The sequence below is a fragment of the Diabrotica virgifera genome, chromosome 5 (assembly GCF_917563875.1).
Source record: "Diabrotica virgifera virgifera chromosome 5, PGI_DIABVI_V3a".
NCBI classification, from domain to species: Eukaryota; Metazoa; Arthropoda; class Insecta; order Coleoptera; family Chrysomelidae; genus Diabrotica; species Diabrotica virgifera.
In genome coordinates this window covers 80,941,284-80,960,911 of record NC_065447.1, presented here as the reverse complement: position 1 = coordinate 80,960,911, position 19,628 = coordinate 80,941,284, and the positions used below count along the sequence as shown (strand labels likewise).

Genomic DNA, 19,628 nt, shown 5'->3' with positions numbered 1-19,628 from the left:
AGGATTGCCTAGTCAAACCTAGGAGTGCCTGAAATTCGGGTTTTGACTATAACGTCTATATAACATAGCTACCCTTTATAAGTTTGACGTTATTGTACTATTCAATATTCTCGTACAATTTTTCAACGATATGCCTCTTCTATTTCCAATTTTTTGATTATAAACATTCGTCGTTTTTTATTTTGTGAATCTCAATATGATGCTCTGAATAAAACACCGTAATAAACGAGGAATTGAAAATACTAAGAATACTAACAAATAAATATATTGTCAATGTAAAAATACAACGTTACATTGCATTCTATTTTGTTTTAGCTTTCAAAAATAGCTGAATTTCTTCCAAGGACTTTCCTTTAGTTTCCGGAGTAAGCTTAATGACAAAGATGAAAACAAGTAAACATAAAGCCGAAAACGTGAAAAACGGAATAGCAAATGAACCGTAATAACTTTGTAGCCAATGAAATGCTTTTCCCGATATTACAGTACAAATAGACATAGATATCTCAGTCATCGTAAGGGCATAGGCCCTTACTCCTGTGGGAAATAACTCACATGCGAAACAAAATGGAGCAAAGGATATCCCGACATTATAAAAAATATTAAAACAGATTAGAGCCGTTAAAGGCAACCAATTTAAGTAAACAAGCAATTCATTTGCAGTATCATCTAGTTGAAAATAAATGCCAATAGCTAAAAGAGATACAATACACCCAATGACACAGATTATACACAAGATTCTTTTACCGAATCTGTCAAGAATAAAATAACATGTTAAGGCAGCTATTAACATTTCAACTGCAGAGTATGATATTGTAGAGACTGTCGGACTAATATCACTTCCAGTTTTTTCAAATATGGTTTTGGTAAAAAACAATAAAGGACTTTTAGCAGTAGCTTTGTTTTGTAAGACTATTAGAAAAGTAATGATAGTTGCACGTCTGTTACTTGGAATTGTAATTAAATCAGTAACTTTGGGTTTACCTCTTTCTTCCTCGTCCCTTATAGTCTCTTTTATAATTAATAACTGTTTTTGAACATCTTTTTCTCCTCGAAAAATCTGCAAAGATTTTTCTGCGTCATCGTATCGTTTAACTTTAACATACCAGTATGGTGATTCAGGCATAAATATAAAGGTAATGAAGTGTAGTAGGGGAATAATGGATGCTATTATAGCACAGGTAAAAATGCTCCAAATTGAACCAATAATATTAATAAATAAAATACCAAAGAGGAACATTAAAGTTAGAAGTGAGGACAAGAATCCTCTGATTTCTGGAGAAGATATTTCTCCTATATACACTGGAAATATAGTAAAACTGAATCCATCTGAAACTCCTATAATAAATCTTATAGCAAATAGCATCCACACATCATTTGCAAAAGCTAGCCAAATATTTCCAAAGAACGCTATTGGAGCTGCCATGAGAATTGATTTTTTTCTACCTAGAGTATCTCCTAAATAACTTCCCAAAATTGCACCGAACGGGCAACCCATTGCACTGACTATAGCTATCCATGATCCCTATTCGTCGGTAACTGGTATTGTTGAAGATTCTGAGGTAAGATAAGATAGGAACGGCGACGTCCATGCGGTGACCACACCATAACTAATTATATTAAAGGAACCTAAAATGAAAAAGTTTTATTTTAAACGAAATTTAATGGATTCGACCGATATTTGATATAAATTCGTTTTATCGAACAATAAAACACTGAAAACTTTTGTTTCCTATACTTCCCAGAAATATATTACAAATTAATGTCATTACAGCTGTTTTGGCAATCAATCGACAGAGACAATCAAACACGTAAGATTCAATAGAATAGAGTAGTAATATGCTTAACACTACGGCCAGACCTGCGACAATTACAGCGCTCTAAGAGCAGTAAAATAAAGCTCGAATAATGGTTCCAACAGTAAGTGTATAGTGAGTATATTTACAGCGCTGTCTGGCCATCCACTATACTCACTGTAGTACCCATTTTTCGAGCTTCAGTTTACTGCTCTTACAGCGCTGTTATTGTAGCTCGTCTGGCCGTAGACTTAGTATCATTGAAAATTATACAATTTTGTAGACTAAGGTTACAAAGAATCAGAAAAATAAACAATAACCAAAACAATTTACTAAAATTACATAAATCGTTAATATAAATAAAAAATAATGACAAAAACAATGTATTGCAAAATTTAAATAAATTGTAAATTGCGTAATCTGTCGTAGGAACTAATAAGTTTAAGGCCATCGGTACATACCTAATTCGCTAATATTTTACGGGTATCCCTACTTTTTCTGTCTTTACACGGCAAATTACGTGTAGTAAAATTCACACTGGTATGGATATGTAAACATTACTAGAATGTCATTCTACTTGACAATGTCATCCTTGACTTAAAGAGATGGCTTTTGAATGTTCTTGGATAACTGTTATTTGTATAATTGCAAATTATTAATTTAGTTAATAAATGTGATCTATACAAAATATACCAGGATCCGGATATCATGACATTCATTAAAATAGGACGGCTGCGTTGGATGGGACATGTAGAAAAAATGGAAGAAGGCGAAATACCAAACAAAATATTCAAACAGATGCCAGTAGGAAAAAGAACAAGAGGAAGACCGAAGCTGAGATATTTAGAACAAATAGAAAATGATATATTAACCTTAAAAATAAAAAACTGGAGAAAAAAGCACGAAACAGATCAGAATGGAGAAGAATCCTGGAACAGCCCAAGACCCAGAAAGGGTTGTCGAGCCAGTATGATGATGAATAAATGTGATACTTTTTTCACTAACTATGTATTCAGTGATTGTAATAACTTATATGTACAACAAAAACTAATACTCAATCGAGAAAAGAGGAAAAGTGTTAAAGTAATTTTTTAATAATATGTATATTGTTACTATTATATGAAACGCTTACAGTTTTGAACATCTGCAACAAAAAAATACTTGGATCACTGTATTCTCTGCTTGGATCTTCCATAAATAATACACAATAAATAACTTTTTATTAAGTTCACGTCTTAAATCAATTATTTATCAAATACACTAAATATCAATATTATTTAATCAACAACTCAAAATATTCCCGATGCCATGACAAATATTTAAAACTGTCACTTTCTGGTCATCATCAAGCTTCTGTTCGAGTATGACTTTTTGTTGCAATAGGGCTGTTAGTTTGAACGAATCGAATGAGTGACTTTTGAAGCAAGGCTGTCCATAAATAAATCAAAAACACAGTTTATGATTAATGAGTTATTTTACTTTAGGTAATTTTTAAAATATTTTTTATTTAAAAACTAATTTTAAAATTAAACAGTTTTCCCATTCCCTTAGGTCAAAAATATTTAGCTACATTGTCGTATTTTGACGTTTATTTGTGTCAGTCGAAATGAGTTGTGAGTTTTGAGTGCCCCTTAATGCTAAATTGTCACCGAGAGAGCTCAGTTGCCACAAGTATCTAAATATAATAAAATGTATGTATTTATGTACCTAAATATATACAATGTATGTTCCCTATGTCCAGCTGAACGATTTACGTACTGTATTAGACTCAGTGCGTTGAATGACAAAGATAGCGAATGTTCGATTTGGAAAATATCACCACGGACATGGTGTCCATTTTTTCGAATCCTGAAAAAACTAATAAATATTTTTTTAAAATTTAAACGCAGAATGAAAGACTAAATTGTTATAGAGAGTCGAAGGTCCCTTAGAATAAATAAAAAGTTTCTTTTGAATGAGATATTTGAAATTAAAAATCACACTACATTTTCTCTTAGTTTTCACCCCTGTAATTTAATAAAATATACATTATAGAAGTTTTCATGGACTTCCGGCCCTCGGTAAGAACGTAATCTTTCATTCTGAGCTTAAATTTTTCAAAAATACTTATTAGTTTTCTCAGGATTCGAAAAAAATTAATCACCATTTGAATAGCATTGCAGCCGAAAATACATACCCATCCCCTTAATATAACTTTAAGTTAAAGCTGCTGCTACATTATGACACACAAATATAGATAAAGATACTACTACTTGTATACAGGGTGTTTCATTGGGAAACGGAAATACTTTAATAGTGAATTGAGGTCACCGAGCCGGTTCTAGATGTACTACATTTTTTGCCCTACCGACTTTTATAACCGAGTTACAGGGTGTTTTATCGATTTTGCCCATTTCTTTCCGAAGCTATAACTTTGGAACCACCTTGTATATTTTTTTGATATTTGGTACACATATGTCTCATTCAAAACCCAAACGACCGACATACTAACCGTAAGAAAAATCCAGGTCCGGATTAACAAAAAATTATAAAGTAATTGTGACCTTAAAACAACATCGTATATTCAAATTTTGAAAATCTGTTTGCATATTTGAAAAGAGCACAAAAAGTAAGTTTAATGGTTCGCTTCAATTTTTCGGTCAGAGAATTTTATTACTTTAATTTTGAAATTATTTTGAATTTTTTAAGAACTCTCGACATTAAAAAGCAGATATTATTAACTTTTAGTTATAAATTATTAAAGATAATGAATAAATACTCATTTTAAACATAATCAATACTTATTTACCACATTGGAATGACCCAATTAGTAATCACAAGAAAAATCCACGTCCGGATTAACCAAAAAAATATAAAGTAATTGTGCCCTTGAAACAACACCCTGTATATTGAAATTTTGAAAATTTGTTTGCGTATTTTAAAATAGCATAAAAAACTGCAATAAAAGGTGCATGTCAAATTTTTGCGCAGATAATTTAATTACGGCAATTTTGAAATCATATTGATTAATTCTGTCAAGATGACAAAAAGCTGTCAGAAAAATTAAGAACAATCCCAATGTAATTAGAAAATCGATTCGAAATCTTTTAAAACGAGCAAGGAAATGCATCGAACAAAATGGCGGACATTTTGAGCAACTGTTATAGTCCAAATATTTTTAATTTATGTTAAATTGTTGAATTGTTTATACGAATTTTTTTTATTAGATATAGCTGTTTTTTTTTATAATTTACTAAATCATTAAAGTATCCCAATTCTCGCAATTCTATTTTTTAATGATGTGCATAACAGCTACAAATCCATAGTATCCATGAAGCCAACGTAGTAAATAAGTATTAAGTATTTTTAAAATAAGTATTGATTCATTGACATTAAATTTTTTAAAATTAATAACACCTGGTTTTTAACCTTTAACATTTCAATATAATTTCAATATTGATGTAATTAAATCAACGGCGCAAAAAATTAAAATAATTATTTAATCACAGTTTTTATGCTTTTTTAAAATGCGCAGACAAATTTTCAAAATTTCAATATACAGGGTGTTGGTTCAAGGTCACAATTAATTTATATTTTTTTGTTAATCCAGACCTGGATTTTTGTTTTCATTAGTAATTGGGTCGTTCCAATGTGGTAAGTAAGTATTGATTATTTTTAAAATGAGTATTTATTCATTAACTTTAATAATTTATAACTAAAAGTTAATAATATCAGCTTTTTAATGTCAGAGTTCTTAAAAAATTCGATATAATTTCAAAATTAAAGTCATAAAATTGTCTGGCCGAAAAATTGAAGCGAACCGTATAACTTATTCTTTTGTGCTCTTTTCAAATATGTAAACAGATTTTCAAAATTTTAATATACAGGGTGTTGTTTTAAGGTCACAATTACTTTATAATTTTTTATTAATCCGGACCTGGATTTTTCTTATGGTTAGTATGTCGGTCGTTTGGGTTTTGAATGAGACATATGTGTACCAAATATCAAAAAAATATACAGGGTGGTTCTAAAGTTATGGTTTAGGAAAGAAATAGGCAAAATCAATAAAACACTCTGTAACTCGGTTATAAAAGTCAGTAAGGCAAAAAATGTAGTATATCTAAATCCGGCTCGATGACCTCTATTCCCCGTTAAAGTATTTCCGTTTTCCAATGAAACACCCTGTATAAGAGAACTGTAATTTCTTAGTTATGCATTAAGAAACTATTCCACTGAGTAATACGGTTTTCAGATGGATAGGTTTTTTTCATTTTACGGAACTTGGGAATGATGCTGCAGATCTCGGTTGTAGAGGGAGATGGTTGTAGGTATCATTTTTTTGCAGAATATAGATTTTTTTTGCAGATATAGATTTCTTTACGAACTCAGTAGACGGGACCGGTAACTAGACGTCAAAGGTAGAATTTCTGTGGAATAGTTATGACTAGGTCTTTCTGGAAAGGCATGTACCTAGGTGTTTACGAAATAAACAAACAATTTATAAAAATAAAGAAGAAATTGTTAAAATCGCGTGATATTTAAAGTAGCTTCTGCAATAGCTAAGGCAAAACATATATCTAAGACACAACAGATATCTTATTGCTTCTTTTGTAATTTAAAAATAACATCGGATTGAGAAGTTGTACCAGAATACCAAAAAGGACGACCATATCGAAGATGAGACTCGAACAAAGAAAAATATGTTATTTTAGGAGACGCTAAATTGATTTTCTTCGAAACAGATCTTATTGCATAGCAAGCTTAGGCTAGTATCTTACTTAACAAATCGATAAGAAGGGACCATTTAAGGTAACTGTCCAAAAAACACCAAAAAATTTTACAGAATCAGCATTACTGATCTGGCTGTTATTAAGAGGTAAAGGTTAAAGAGCTGCTTTATAGGATAATACTACTGTTTTATCCACGTTAAAAGAGAGTAAATAAGAGTCGGACCAGATTTTTATTATAAGTAGATCAGAAGTTATAGTAGCATGAAGAGCTGCAATATTTGAGTGGCTCCAGCTGATACTGGTATCATCAATAAAGAAAAAAATGTTTCATTGATTTTTAAATTAGTGATGTCATTAATTAAGATAAGGAGAAGTAGAGGAAAAAGTATTAGAATACCTCTTATAGGAATATCCCGTTTTAAGGAATAGAAATTTGAGGCTCCGAAACGTTTCCACTAGCCGCCAATGATCGGTTATTAGAATATCTCGGTTATAGCTATTCCAATAAGCGGGTTCGACTATACTAATACTGAACCACATACAATGTTTTTGAGACTAGAGTTTATAAAACCAGTTGTTTCCTACTATCAAAGTAAGATTGGAACCAATTCAAAGAAATACGTCGAATTCCGTAAAAATTTAGTTTTTTTAATCAAAATTTCGTGATTTACAAAAGCAAAAGCTTTGGTATACTCACAAAAAAGTGGCAGTGTGAAGATTATCGTTCAATGCTTGGTAAGCCTCATGTAATACAGAAAACATGGCATCAGTGGTACATTTATTATTTTTTAAAAAGCCGAAGGACGTAAGTCGGGCTTTTATCAGTTTCTCAACAATTTTGGAGAGTACCGGCAAATAATATAATATACTCTCCTTTGGTACCGGTAGTAAGGTAATATGTAGGTCTATAGTTGCAGACATTAGGTCTTTCACCACGCTTATGAAGATGAATAATGATGACTGTCTTTAAGCTCTTTTAGGCAATTTATATATATATATATATATATATATATATATATATATATATATATATCAATTTACAAATTATTGGGTTAACAGCTGAAATGGAAGACTCAGTGTACTCTTTTCTACGATTCCAATATTTCGTTAACAGTCGTTAACATCATCAGGGACGCTGAAATAATATTAAAGGTATAATAGTGAAACTGGGTATTAAAAAATAACTCACCAGTTTGAGATTTTAGTCAACGATGTTATAAATGTGTAAAAAAGCGGCATTAACAAAAAGAATTGCAGTGAATGTTATTAAAAATTAAAAATATAACAATAAAAAAGATAAAAAATGGAACTATAATATAAATAACTATGCTAAAAACCACTAATTATTAAAATCTTTTAAATTCGTCGCACAGAAAGGTATTAGAGACAATTATGTCAATATACTGTCAATTATGACAGAAATAGGTAGTTTATTATGAACTAGAATCTAAACTAAAATCTTTATTGACATTTAAGTTTTTATCAAGTTCAAGAAGGAAAGAATAGATCTCTGTTAATTGTTTAATATCTGTTCTTTTATTAATTGTCTGTTCATTCTGATAAATAAATGCCATTTCAAGAAAAGTTCTTTTGTGATAGTTCTTTTCATTTGTTAAAATTTTTACAGATTCAAAGTCCATATTATGGTTTTCATTTACAACATGTGTAGCTAAAGAGCACCTGTCTGGATATAATCTACAATCACTTTTATGACTTGTCATACGATCTTTTACTCGTCTAGTTGTCTGGCCTATGTACTGTTTGTCACAATCAATACATGGTATACTGTAAACTACATCAGTTAATAGCTCTTTTGGAGATCTATCTTTCATCTTTGAAAATAAGCTATTAATAGTTAAAACTGGTTTACTAGCTATTTTGATGTTTAGCTCGTTTTTTACAATTCGTGTGAGTTTTGGTGTAATCTCTCTAATGAAAGGTAAAGAGATGAATGAAACTACTTCCGGAATGACAACACTATTATTGTTAGCTGTATTATGATTATCTACAATAGTTGGTGTGATAGATGGAGTGTTAAATAATAACTGTTTTAACATTACAGGAGGATAAGAATTGTCTAAAAACATGTTATATAGTTTTTTTAGATTAGTTTGATGGAATGATTTATCAGCAATTCGTTCAATCCTAGTTCGCATTTGTTTTACTAAGTTAAATTTTATTGAGTGTTTATGGTAAGACCAATAATTCAGGTATCTACCTGAACTCATTGGTTTCATGTACCAATCAACTAAGATAGTATTATTTTTTGTGCGATATAATTTGGTGTCTAAAAAAGGAATGGAACAATGGTCATCCTCTACTTCAACTGTAAATTGTATATGAGGATCAAAGGTATTAAAAATAAATAACAATTCATCTGTACTATTAGTAGGTATAGCTAAAATTAGGTCATCTACATATTTTTTGACAAAGAAAGGTGTAAAAGGTAGTACAGGAATAATAATAATAATAATAATAATAATAGTAGATGACCATTGTTCCATTCCTTTTTTAGACACCAAATTATATCGCACAAAAAATAATACTATCTTAGTTGATTGGTACATGAAACCAATGAGTTCAGGTAGATACCTGAATTATTGGTCTTACCATAAACACTCAATAAAATTTAACTTAGTAAAACAAATGCGAACTAGGATTGAACGAATTGCTGATAAATCATTCCATCAAACTAATCTAAAAAAACTATATAACATGTTTTTAGACAATTCTTATCCTCCTGTAATGTTAAAACAGTTATTATTTAACACTCCATCTATCACACCAACTATTGTAGATAATCATAATACAGCTAACAATAATAGTGTTGTCATTCCGGAAGTAGTTTCATTCATCTCTTTACCTTTCATTAGAGAGATTACACCAAAACTCACACGAATTGTAAAAAACGAGCTAAACATCAAAATAGCTAGTAAACCAGTTTTAACTATTAATAGCTTATTTTCAAAGATGAAAGATAGATCTCCAAAAGAGCTATTAACTGATGTAGTTTACAGTATACCATGTATTGATTGTGACAAACAGTACATAGGCCAGACAACTAGACGAGTAAAAGATCGTATGACAAGTCATAAAAGTGATTGTAGATTATATCCAGACAGGTGCTCTTTAGCTACACATGTTGTAAATGAAAACCATAATATGGACTTTGAATCTGTAAAAATTTTAACAAATGAAAAGAACTATCACAAAAGAACTTTTCTTGAAATGGCATTTATTTATCAGAATGAACAGACAATTAATAAAAGAACAGATATTAAACAATTAACAGAGATCTATTCTTTCCTTCTTGAACTTGATAAAAACTTAAATGTCAATAAAGATTTTAGTTTAGATTCTAGTTCATAATAAACTACCTATTTCTGTCATAATTGACAGTATATTGACATAATTGTCTCTAATACCTTTCTGTGCGACGAATTTAAAAGATTTTAATAATTAGTGGTTTTTAGCATAGTTATTTATATTATAGTTCCATTTTTTATCTTTTTTATTGTTATATTTTTAATTTTTAATAACATTCACTGCAATTCTTTTTGTTAATGCCGCTTTTTTACACATTTATAACATCGTTGACTAAAATCTCAAACTGGTGAGTTATTTTTTAATACCCAGTTTCACTATTATACCTTTAATATTATTTCAGCGTCCCTGATGATGTTAACGACTGTTAACGAAATATTGGAATCGTAGAAAAGAGTACACTGAGTCTTCCATTTCAGCTGTTAACCCAATAATTTGTAAATTGATAATTACTAATCAGCTGTGATCATTTCTAGTTTATATATATATATATATATATATATATATATATATATATATATATATATATATATATATATATATATATATATATATATATATATATATATATATATCGTACGAGTGGTCGTTAAACCAGTACCTGTGGATCTTTTGATCACTGAGTGTGTTTCAAGGATCTACATCTTTTGTTTTATATATATATATATATATATATATATATATATATATATATATATATATATATATAAATTCGGCTTCAAAACGTCCTCCGACGTTGTCCGATGCCTTGTTGCCAATATCTTCTGTCATTGCAGTTTTCATCTTCTAATCCTCGTACACTGATTGATCGTCTTACTCCTTGTATCCATGTCGTTCTTGGCCTTCCTCTTTTTCTGTTTTCTGTGGGTATCCATTTCATAATTTTCTTTGGCAGCCTTTTCTCCCCCATTCTCTGAACATGTCCGTACCACGTTAATTGTTTCTTCTCAATGCATTCTACAACCGTTTCTTGTAAATTCATTCTTCGCTTTACTTCCTCATTTCTAACCCGGTCCAATGTCGACGTTCTACTTGCTCTTCTTAGGGCGTCCATCTCAGTAGCTTCTAATTTTCGTTTTAGGTGTTCCTTTATTCTCCATGTTTCGGATCCGTATACCAATGTGCTCTTAATCATGGTGTTGTATATTCGCATTTTTCTTTGTTTCCCTATCTCGGTACTCCATAAAACTCCGTTCAATGATTTAATTATTGTTCTTGCTTTATTTATTCTGCTCTTAATTTCTGCATCGTCAGTACCTTCCTTGTTGAAATTAATGCCCAAATACTTATATTTATCACAGCTAGTTATTTTCAGATTATTGTCCCATATCATATCAGTTGAATCCTCACCTAGGCATAAATATTGTGTTTTTTCTACATTCATCTGCAATCCCCATTTTTCGTATTCTTCCTTCAATTTGCGAGTCATATATTCCAAATCTTCTTTATCGTTTGCACATATTATCTGATCGTCTGCAAACTGAAGGGTGTACAGGCAGGTGTTGTCGTCGATTTGGATGCCCATTCCACTGCATCTTCTTTTCCATATTACAAGGGCTTTGGCGATATAAATCTTAAACAGACTCGGTGATATGCAACATCCTTGTCGTAGACCTTTGTTGACTGTAAACAAATCTGTTATTTTGTTTCCTAATTTTACTGCAGATTTCATGTCACTGTATAAATTTTGGACAGCTTTTAGGAGAGTAAAGTTAATGTTGGAGTTTTGCAGTACTTCCCGTAGTTTCGGTATCGGTATATTGTCATACGCTTTTTGTAAATCTATAAAAACTAGGTGTACTGGCCTATTCCGTTCTAATTTTTTTTCGATGATTTGCTTTAACGAAAATACATTATCCGTACAGGACCTTCCAGCTCTAAACCCGCATTGTTCCTCTAAACCCGCAGTTCTCTTAAAATTTTTGTATATGCTCTGCTTATTGTATTTGTTACTGATATTCCGCGATAATTGCTACATTTTAGTTTATTGCCCTTTTTATGAATCGATGATATATAAGCTATTTTCCAGTCACTGGGTACATTTTCGCCATTGATGTACTTTGTAAATACATATGCCAGAGACTCGAAAAGTTTTTTAGTTCCATTTTTCAGTAGTTCGGCATTGATTCCACCTGGACCAGGAGATCTTCCATTTTTTAGTTTTTTAATTGCATTTTTAACTGCAACAGTGTTTATGTTTATTTCTTCCCCTACAATTTGTATTTCCGTCTCTGTTGGTTGTGAGTATTCGGGCCTTTGTTCAGTTAATAATTCCTTATAATGTTGAACCCATTTATCTGTTGGTATTAATTGTAGTTTGTCGTTGCGTGTTTCGTTATTCTTGATCTTGTTCAGAAATTTCCATGATTCACTGCATTTTCGTCCTCCTATGTGTGCTTCGATTCCTTGGCACTTTCGATCCCAGGTCTCTCTCTTACTTTGAATGATTTTATGTCTTGATTCTCTTTTCTTTTCTCTATATCTGTTGTAGTCTTCTTCATTTTTTGTGTTAAGTCATTTTTGTTATAGTATCTTTTTTTCCTTGACTAGTCTCTCTGTCTCTGAATTCCACCAGTATTTGTTACTTTTTCTAATTTCTCTGATACCAAGGGCTTCCTTTGCAGCTGCTTTTATGCTATATACTATATTATTATAAACCTCTTCTGTTGTTAGATTATTCGGGCTTAGTATGTAATTGTCGAGTCTCGTTTGATAGAGATATTTAACACTTTCATGTAATAGGCTCTCTAAGTTATATTTCTCGTCTGTTATATTTGAAGTATTTTTGTCTGCATCCGGGATTGTTTTCGTCTTCGTTATTTAGGCAATTTACCTTTCTTAAAATAGTCATTAATTAGTGAGATGAGGACTTCCCAACACATTTTCTGGGAGATTTTAGATTTATACGGATGTCCATCAGTATAACAGGAAGATTTGTTTTTGATACTATTTATTGTTTCGATCAGTTCAGATTTATCAACTGGTCTTATAAAGAATGAATTCGAGACTCTTCTTGAATTAGGGAGATAGGAAATGGGATCTTGTTGTGGCAAAATAGTTGATGTTATATTTTTCCACACATTAACAAATGTATTCATTTAGATTCTCAGGGTCTGGAAGGGAAAATGTTTCAGCTGTGTGAGTTTTATTTCTAAGGTCGTTTATTATGGACCAAGTCTCTTTTGCAATACTTTTAAAGCTATTTTGATAGTACGCATTTTTAGATGATTTTTATAAGTTTTAGATAGGTCTGACCTTTAGAAAATTAAAGTGTATATTGAAATCTGATACTCCAATGTGAATGAAACGTTTTTATGAAATACTATGACAAAAAATATAGAGAAAAGTGGCAAAAACTTAGTAGTATAGGCGCCAGAGGGGTCACCGTGTCCTTTTCAATTCTGATGGACAAACTCAACGGTTTATTATGGATTTTTGGCTGCTGATTACGAATTTCGAGGGTGGATTTCGATCCGAGTGGTCAAAAAATTGTTATAAACAATTTAATTGTTTATAAATTGTTTATAAGACTCTGGCTCATAAACTAAAAGAGATAAAAAAAATGTTTCAAATAAAATTTGTTTCTTAATAAAAAACAAAGAAAAAACGTTTACTAAACTTAAATCCCATAATTAGAACTTAAGATATTGTAAAATTAGTACAAAATGCAAATTGCAAATTGCAAAATAAGTATTTTTCAAAGCTTTGTCGATCGTAACTCGGCTTCTGCGAATGAAATTGAGCCTTAGAAGGTCTCGTTTTAAAGCTTAATTAATAAGCTTTCAAACAAGGTTTCTTAAATTACTTTATCTTTATTTATTTTAAAGCTATACCCGTTTGAAGTTATAATTTTCTTAAAAAAATTGTACATTAATTTGTTTATAAGGGTTTCAAGCAAATTTGAGCTATAAACATTTATACTTTAATTAACAAGAATGATAGAAGAACTCAAAAGGAACTTTGAGCTTTCGAAAATGTTCGTAAGTTAATTTTTAGCCAAGATATCGATATTTTAATGGCGCGCTATGAGGCTCAAGATCGGCTCAGAGTAAAGTAAGTATGTATTCTTCGACGCTTTATCGATCGTAACTCGGCTTCTACGTATGAAAATGAGCCAATATGTGATATCCATATAAAAATGGACCGAGTTCTTTTGCAGCATCATCATTGCTTATAAAACGAGCATTTAGGATGTGGCGGCATACACTCAATTGACGGGCCTTGATGATGCTGTAAAAGAACTAGATCCACTTTATATGGATATCATATAGATAGTTAGACTCTGAAGCCCCAAATAGTTTTAGTTTTACTGCCTACAAGAACAGACTTAGTACCACCATGTAACTGTTAAAATTTCTCTAAGAACTTATGCAGAGGTAAAAAAGCTGAGATTCCCTGTATATCTCTATGCAGATGCATGAAAAAAAATGTTTGTAAAAATAGTATTAATAAATAATATCAGCTTACTTTTTAGTTATACTTCTGAAATATTAGTTTTAATGTTTTTTTTTCTCATTTAGTACAAAAAATAGAAGCCAAAGTAAATAGAATGAAAGGTGATACGAGGTATAGTATGATGATTTAATTATAAGAATTATATGATAAAATTTTATTAGGATGTTCAAAAATGAAAAATGAAGATAACGTATGTATACAAAGAAATTATAATTTTCATCGAGAAGTCAGCGCGTGAACTTTTACACGGTGAACCAATCTTGCGCCTCATAGGGCGCCATTTAAATATATATATATATATATATATATATATATATATATATATATATATATATATATATATATAACAAAGGAGCACTCGTAAGTGTAGGGTTTTATCGGTCAAGTGGGTGAAAAAAGAGACAAAGAATTCAGCTACTTCATCTATTTATTGAAGACGTTTCGTCTACTGCTCAGTAGACATCATCAGTTCATCTACAAAAAGAGTGGTATAAGAGACAACATCCAAAAGAGAGGTAAACAAGCACTAGCGTTACCTTAAAAAGACATGTAGCAAACGATAAGATGTACATAGTAAAAAAACCTTATCCATGAACCAACGTAATGTAAAAGTATATAACATTTAAGTGTATAGTTAATATTTAAAAAACTTTAGTACAGCCAAAGACAAGACCATGTGGTAACAGTCATATATAAAAAACAAGTGGAAAAAAGCCGGCTTGCTTTTTTTGAAGTCAAGAATGAACCAAGAAAAAACCAGATTCACTTCCAAAAACTTAGTAGTATTTAAGCATACTTCATTTTAACTTTAGGTAACATCATTAAATGAGTAGAATGCTAATATGCAACTTTAAAAATTTAAGGTCAAATAGTTACCAGCAGGTCATCCTAGCCCAACCGACACACAAAAGAAAATGGAGTTTGAATTATCAGGTGTAAACTGACATCTCGCCAAGAGGCAGGCAACCTTTAAAAAATTATAACAAAGAGTGACTGACAACTGCAGTGCAGCGCGGTAAAATTTAAATTGATGTAATTAAAACAGTTATAAAAGTGTTTAAAAAGTGAAAGTAATATCAAGAAGTAATCAAGGGATGTACCTTATACCTCGTAGACAAGAATCACAGTTTATTTTAAACAAGTGAGGGCACTTCACACAATTATATGGAAAAGTGCCTACGTTAGTACTGGTAATCCAGTTAACTAACTAATATATAAGATAGTACAACAGTATAACTCCCATATATCGCAGCTCAAAAAACAAGAAAAAAATATGCAATAATTTAAGAAAATTTATAAATCAGTTTAGCAAATTGTAATTTATAATTAATATCAATAATGCAAAATTTTATCCTATGGCAAAATTTTAAATTGTACATCTAATAAGTAAACTGTTATTATCAAAAAAAAGTGGGAAAAGCTTGAAAAAACCACCAAAAACTTTTTTACAATAAAATAATTTAAGTGAATAACATCGACTGATTCCGCAAGATCACTATTAAAGAAGTGGAAAAAGCCTGAAAACCACAAAACTTTTTTACAATATAATAATTTGAGTGTAATAATACCAACTAATTCTGCAAAATCAATGCATGGATCCTACCCTTCCTCCCTTATCAATAAATTTCTTTTTTCCCAAAGCTACGGTTCTTCTCTGAACGACATACCCAATGGTGACCAACTTAGATCAATATCGAATAATACTGTTAACATCACAATTCTGCCTACACTACGGTGTGAAATTAAACGTGATTTTAAAGCTCGCTTTGTCTGCCCTACATAACATGCGTCACATTCAGCACAAGGTATGTGGTAGACCACATTAACTTGTTCCAAAGGGGACAAGGGTGTTTTAGTCTTAGAGAACAAATTTCTGACTGTTCTTGCGTTCTTAATTGCAATCTTAACAGGAATATTATTATTTTTATATAGTTTAATAAGTTTATCAGTAACCTGAGGAAAATAAGGAAGTGAAGAAAACTGGGAAACAGGAGTCCCAAGATTAGTAGTAGGCAGAATTGTGATGTTAACAGTATTATTCGATATTGATCTAAGTTGGTCACCATTGGGTATGTCGTTCAGAGAAGAACCGTAGCTTTGGGAAAAAAGAAATTTATTGATAAGGGAGGAAGGGTAGGATCCATGCATTGATTTTGCAGAATTAGTTGGTATTATTACACTCAAATTATTATATTGTAAAAAAGTTTTGTGGTTTTCAGGCTTTTTCCACTTCTTTAATAGTGATCTTGCGGAATCAGTCGATGTTATTCACTTAAATTATTTTATTGTAAAAAAGCTTTTGGTGGTTTTTTCAAGCTTTTCCCACTTTTTTTTGATAATAACAGTTTACTTATTAGATGTACAATTTAAAATTTTGCCATAGGATAAAATTTTGCATTATTGATATTAATTATAAATTACAATTTGCTAAACTGATTTATAAATTTTCTTAAATTATTGCATATTTTTTTCTTGTTTTTTGAGCTGCGATATATGGGAGTTATACTGTTGTACTATCTTATATATTAGTTAGTTAACTGGATTACCAGTACTAACGTAGGCACTTTTCCATATAATTGTGTGAAGTGCCCTCACTTGTTTAAAATAAACTGTGATTCTTGTCTACGAGGTATAAGGTACATCCCTTGATTACTTCTTGATATTACTTTCACTTTTTAAACACTTTTATAACTGTTTTAATTACATCAATTTAAATTTTACCGCGCTGCACTGCAGTTGTCAGTCACTCTTTGTTATAATTTTTTAAAGGTTGCCTGCCTCTTGGCGAGATGTCAGTTTACACCTGATAATTCAAACTCCATTTTCTTTTGTGTGTCGGTTGGGCTAGGATGACCTGCTGGTAACTATTTGACCTTAAATTTTTAAAGTTGCATATTAGCATTCTACTCATTTAATGATGTTACCTAAAGTTAAAATGAAGTATGCTTAAATACTACTAAGTTTTTGGAAGTGAATCTGGTTTTTTCTTGGTTCATTCTTGACTTCAAAAAAAGCAAGCCGGCTTTTTTCCACTTGTTTTTTATATATGACTGTTACCACATGGTCTTGTCTTTGGCTGTACTAAAGTTTTTTAAATATTAACTATACACTTAAATGTTATATACTTTTACATTACGTTGGTTCATGGATAAGGTTTTTTTACTATGTACATGTTATCGTTTGCTACATGTCTTTTTAAGGTAACGCTAGTGCTTGTTTACCTCTCTTTTGGATGTTGTCTCTTATACCACTCTTTTTGTAGATGAACTGATGATGTCTACTGAGCAGTAGACGAAACGTCTTCAATAAATAGATGAAGTAGCTGAATTCTTTGTCTCTTTTTTCACCCACTTGACCGATAAAACCCTACACTTACGAGTGCTCCTTTGTTATATTGGAATTGACGGTCGTACTCCTTTATGATATATATATATATATATATATATATATATATATATATATATATATATATATATATATATATATCTTGGCCAAAAATAAACTTACGAAAATTTTCTTAACTCAAATTGTTCCTTTGGAGTTCTTCTATCATTATTGTTAATTAAAGTATAAATGTTTCTAGCTCAAATTTGCTTGAAACCCTTATAAACAAATTAATGTACAATTTTTTTAAGAAAATTATAAATTCAAACGGGTATAACTTAAAAAAAATGAATATAAAGTAATTTAACAAACTTTGTTTGGAAGCCTAATAATTAAGCTTTAAAATAAGACCTCCTAAGGCTTATTTTCATGCGTAGGAGTGGAGTTACGTTCGATAAAGCTTCGAAAAATACTTATTTTGCAATTTGCAATTTGCATTGTGCACTAATTTTACAATATCTTGAGTTCTAATTGTTGGATTTAAGTTTAGTAAACGATTTTTTCTTCGTTTTTTATTAAAGAACAAATTTTATTTGAAACATTTTTTTACCACTTTTAGTCTATGAGCCAGAGCCTTCTAAACAATTTATAAACAATTAAATTGTTTATAACAATTTTTTGACCACTCGGATCGAAATCCACCCTCGAAATTCGTAAACAGCAGCCAAAAATCAATAAGAAACCGTTGAGTTTGTCCATCAGAATTGAAAAGGACAGGGTGACCTCTATTTGGCGCCTAGACTATAGAGAGAGACCTACGTTCTGCAGCGAATTTATGCTTTTTAGATAGATAGATTATTTTAAACAAATAAGTGTATATAGTATTATTAATAAAATGTTTTACTTGCAACTCACCCGAAAACGCTGCTAGATATTGAAAAAGATTTTTGCAATATACAGCCCTCATCTTTGGAAAAAAACACACAAAAAATTACAGAACACTTTACATGTGTCCTTTAACAAATAGCAACATTTTTGGCATGTGCTAAAACCATTTTGTTGTTCATATTATATGTAATAAATTTGATAAATATATCAGTACTCCCATATTTTATATCACTTAAATATAATGCAAAGAACGTGACTTAAATAGACATTTACGTGGGCTTTAAATCAAGATTTAACAATTTTTTAGTTTTAAGCAAAATATTATAAATAATTATCTTTGTTACGAGGCGCGAATCTTATTTGAAAGTATTAAAAATTATATTTGATTTGCACCTTTATAAACTTTAAATAAATAAACTGCAAACTTTATAATTAATTTAATCCGCCATTCTTTAGTTTATAGTTTATAGTAGGAGGGCTGTTAGACATTTTTAGGCAGGTATTTGGGACAGTCTGAAAATTTTTCAGATAACTCTTCCATAATATCCTAATGCAAAATTCCTCCTGGCTGGAGGGTAGTGGTCATTTACCCATAAAATTAACCCCCAAATTAAAAAACATAATATAAAACTTTTTATTACAAAAATATTTTTTAGGCGACTTGTATTTTTTTAATAAATTTAAATAGTCCAATAATGAAGCTTAAAATGGGTCAAAACCTCGCAATTTTTACAGAATGGATCGATTTGCTTGAAAATTTGTGAATAACTAGTGGATAGTCCAAGAATCAAAATCTATATCATGCCGAAAGGCGCTTTTACCATGGGGGTGGTTTCCACCCCATCTCGGGGGTGGAAATTTTTTATTATATTTTAATAGCAAAAGTTGGTAAAAACGTTCATTCTAAGCAAAAAATGATCTATACATTTTTTTGATAAAATTGATAGTTTTCGATTTATTCGCTGTCCAAAGTGTTAGTTTTATATCGAAAAATCAATGTTTTTAATAAGTTTTCTGTTATTAACTCCAAAAGTTTTCTTTTATCAAAAGAACTTTACTTAACAAAAATGTCTGTTTTGAAAAAATAAACAAAACCGTTTATTTTTAATTTTCCTTAAGACCAATAGTAATCGAG

General features: G+C 30.5%; 1 protein-coding gene across 1 annotated transcript; it reads right to left on the bottom strand.

The window, feature by feature from the left end:
- Window positions 1-249: 249 nt before the first annotated feature.
- Window positions 250-18,847, bottom strand: LOC126884255 (facilitated trehalose transporter Tret1-like). The gene is made up of 2 exons (XM_050650188.1): window positions 18,521-18,847; window positions 250-1,626 (listed from the first exon to the last, which is right to left on the bottom strand). Exon 2 carries the CDS (start codon window positions 1,493-1,495, stop codon window positions 302-304), a length of 1,194 nt encoding a protein of 397 aa, XP_050506145.1. The 5' UTR covers window positions 1,496-1,626; window positions 18,521-18,847; the 3' UTR covers window positions 250-301.
- Window positions 18,848-19,628: the final 781 nt, after the last annotated feature.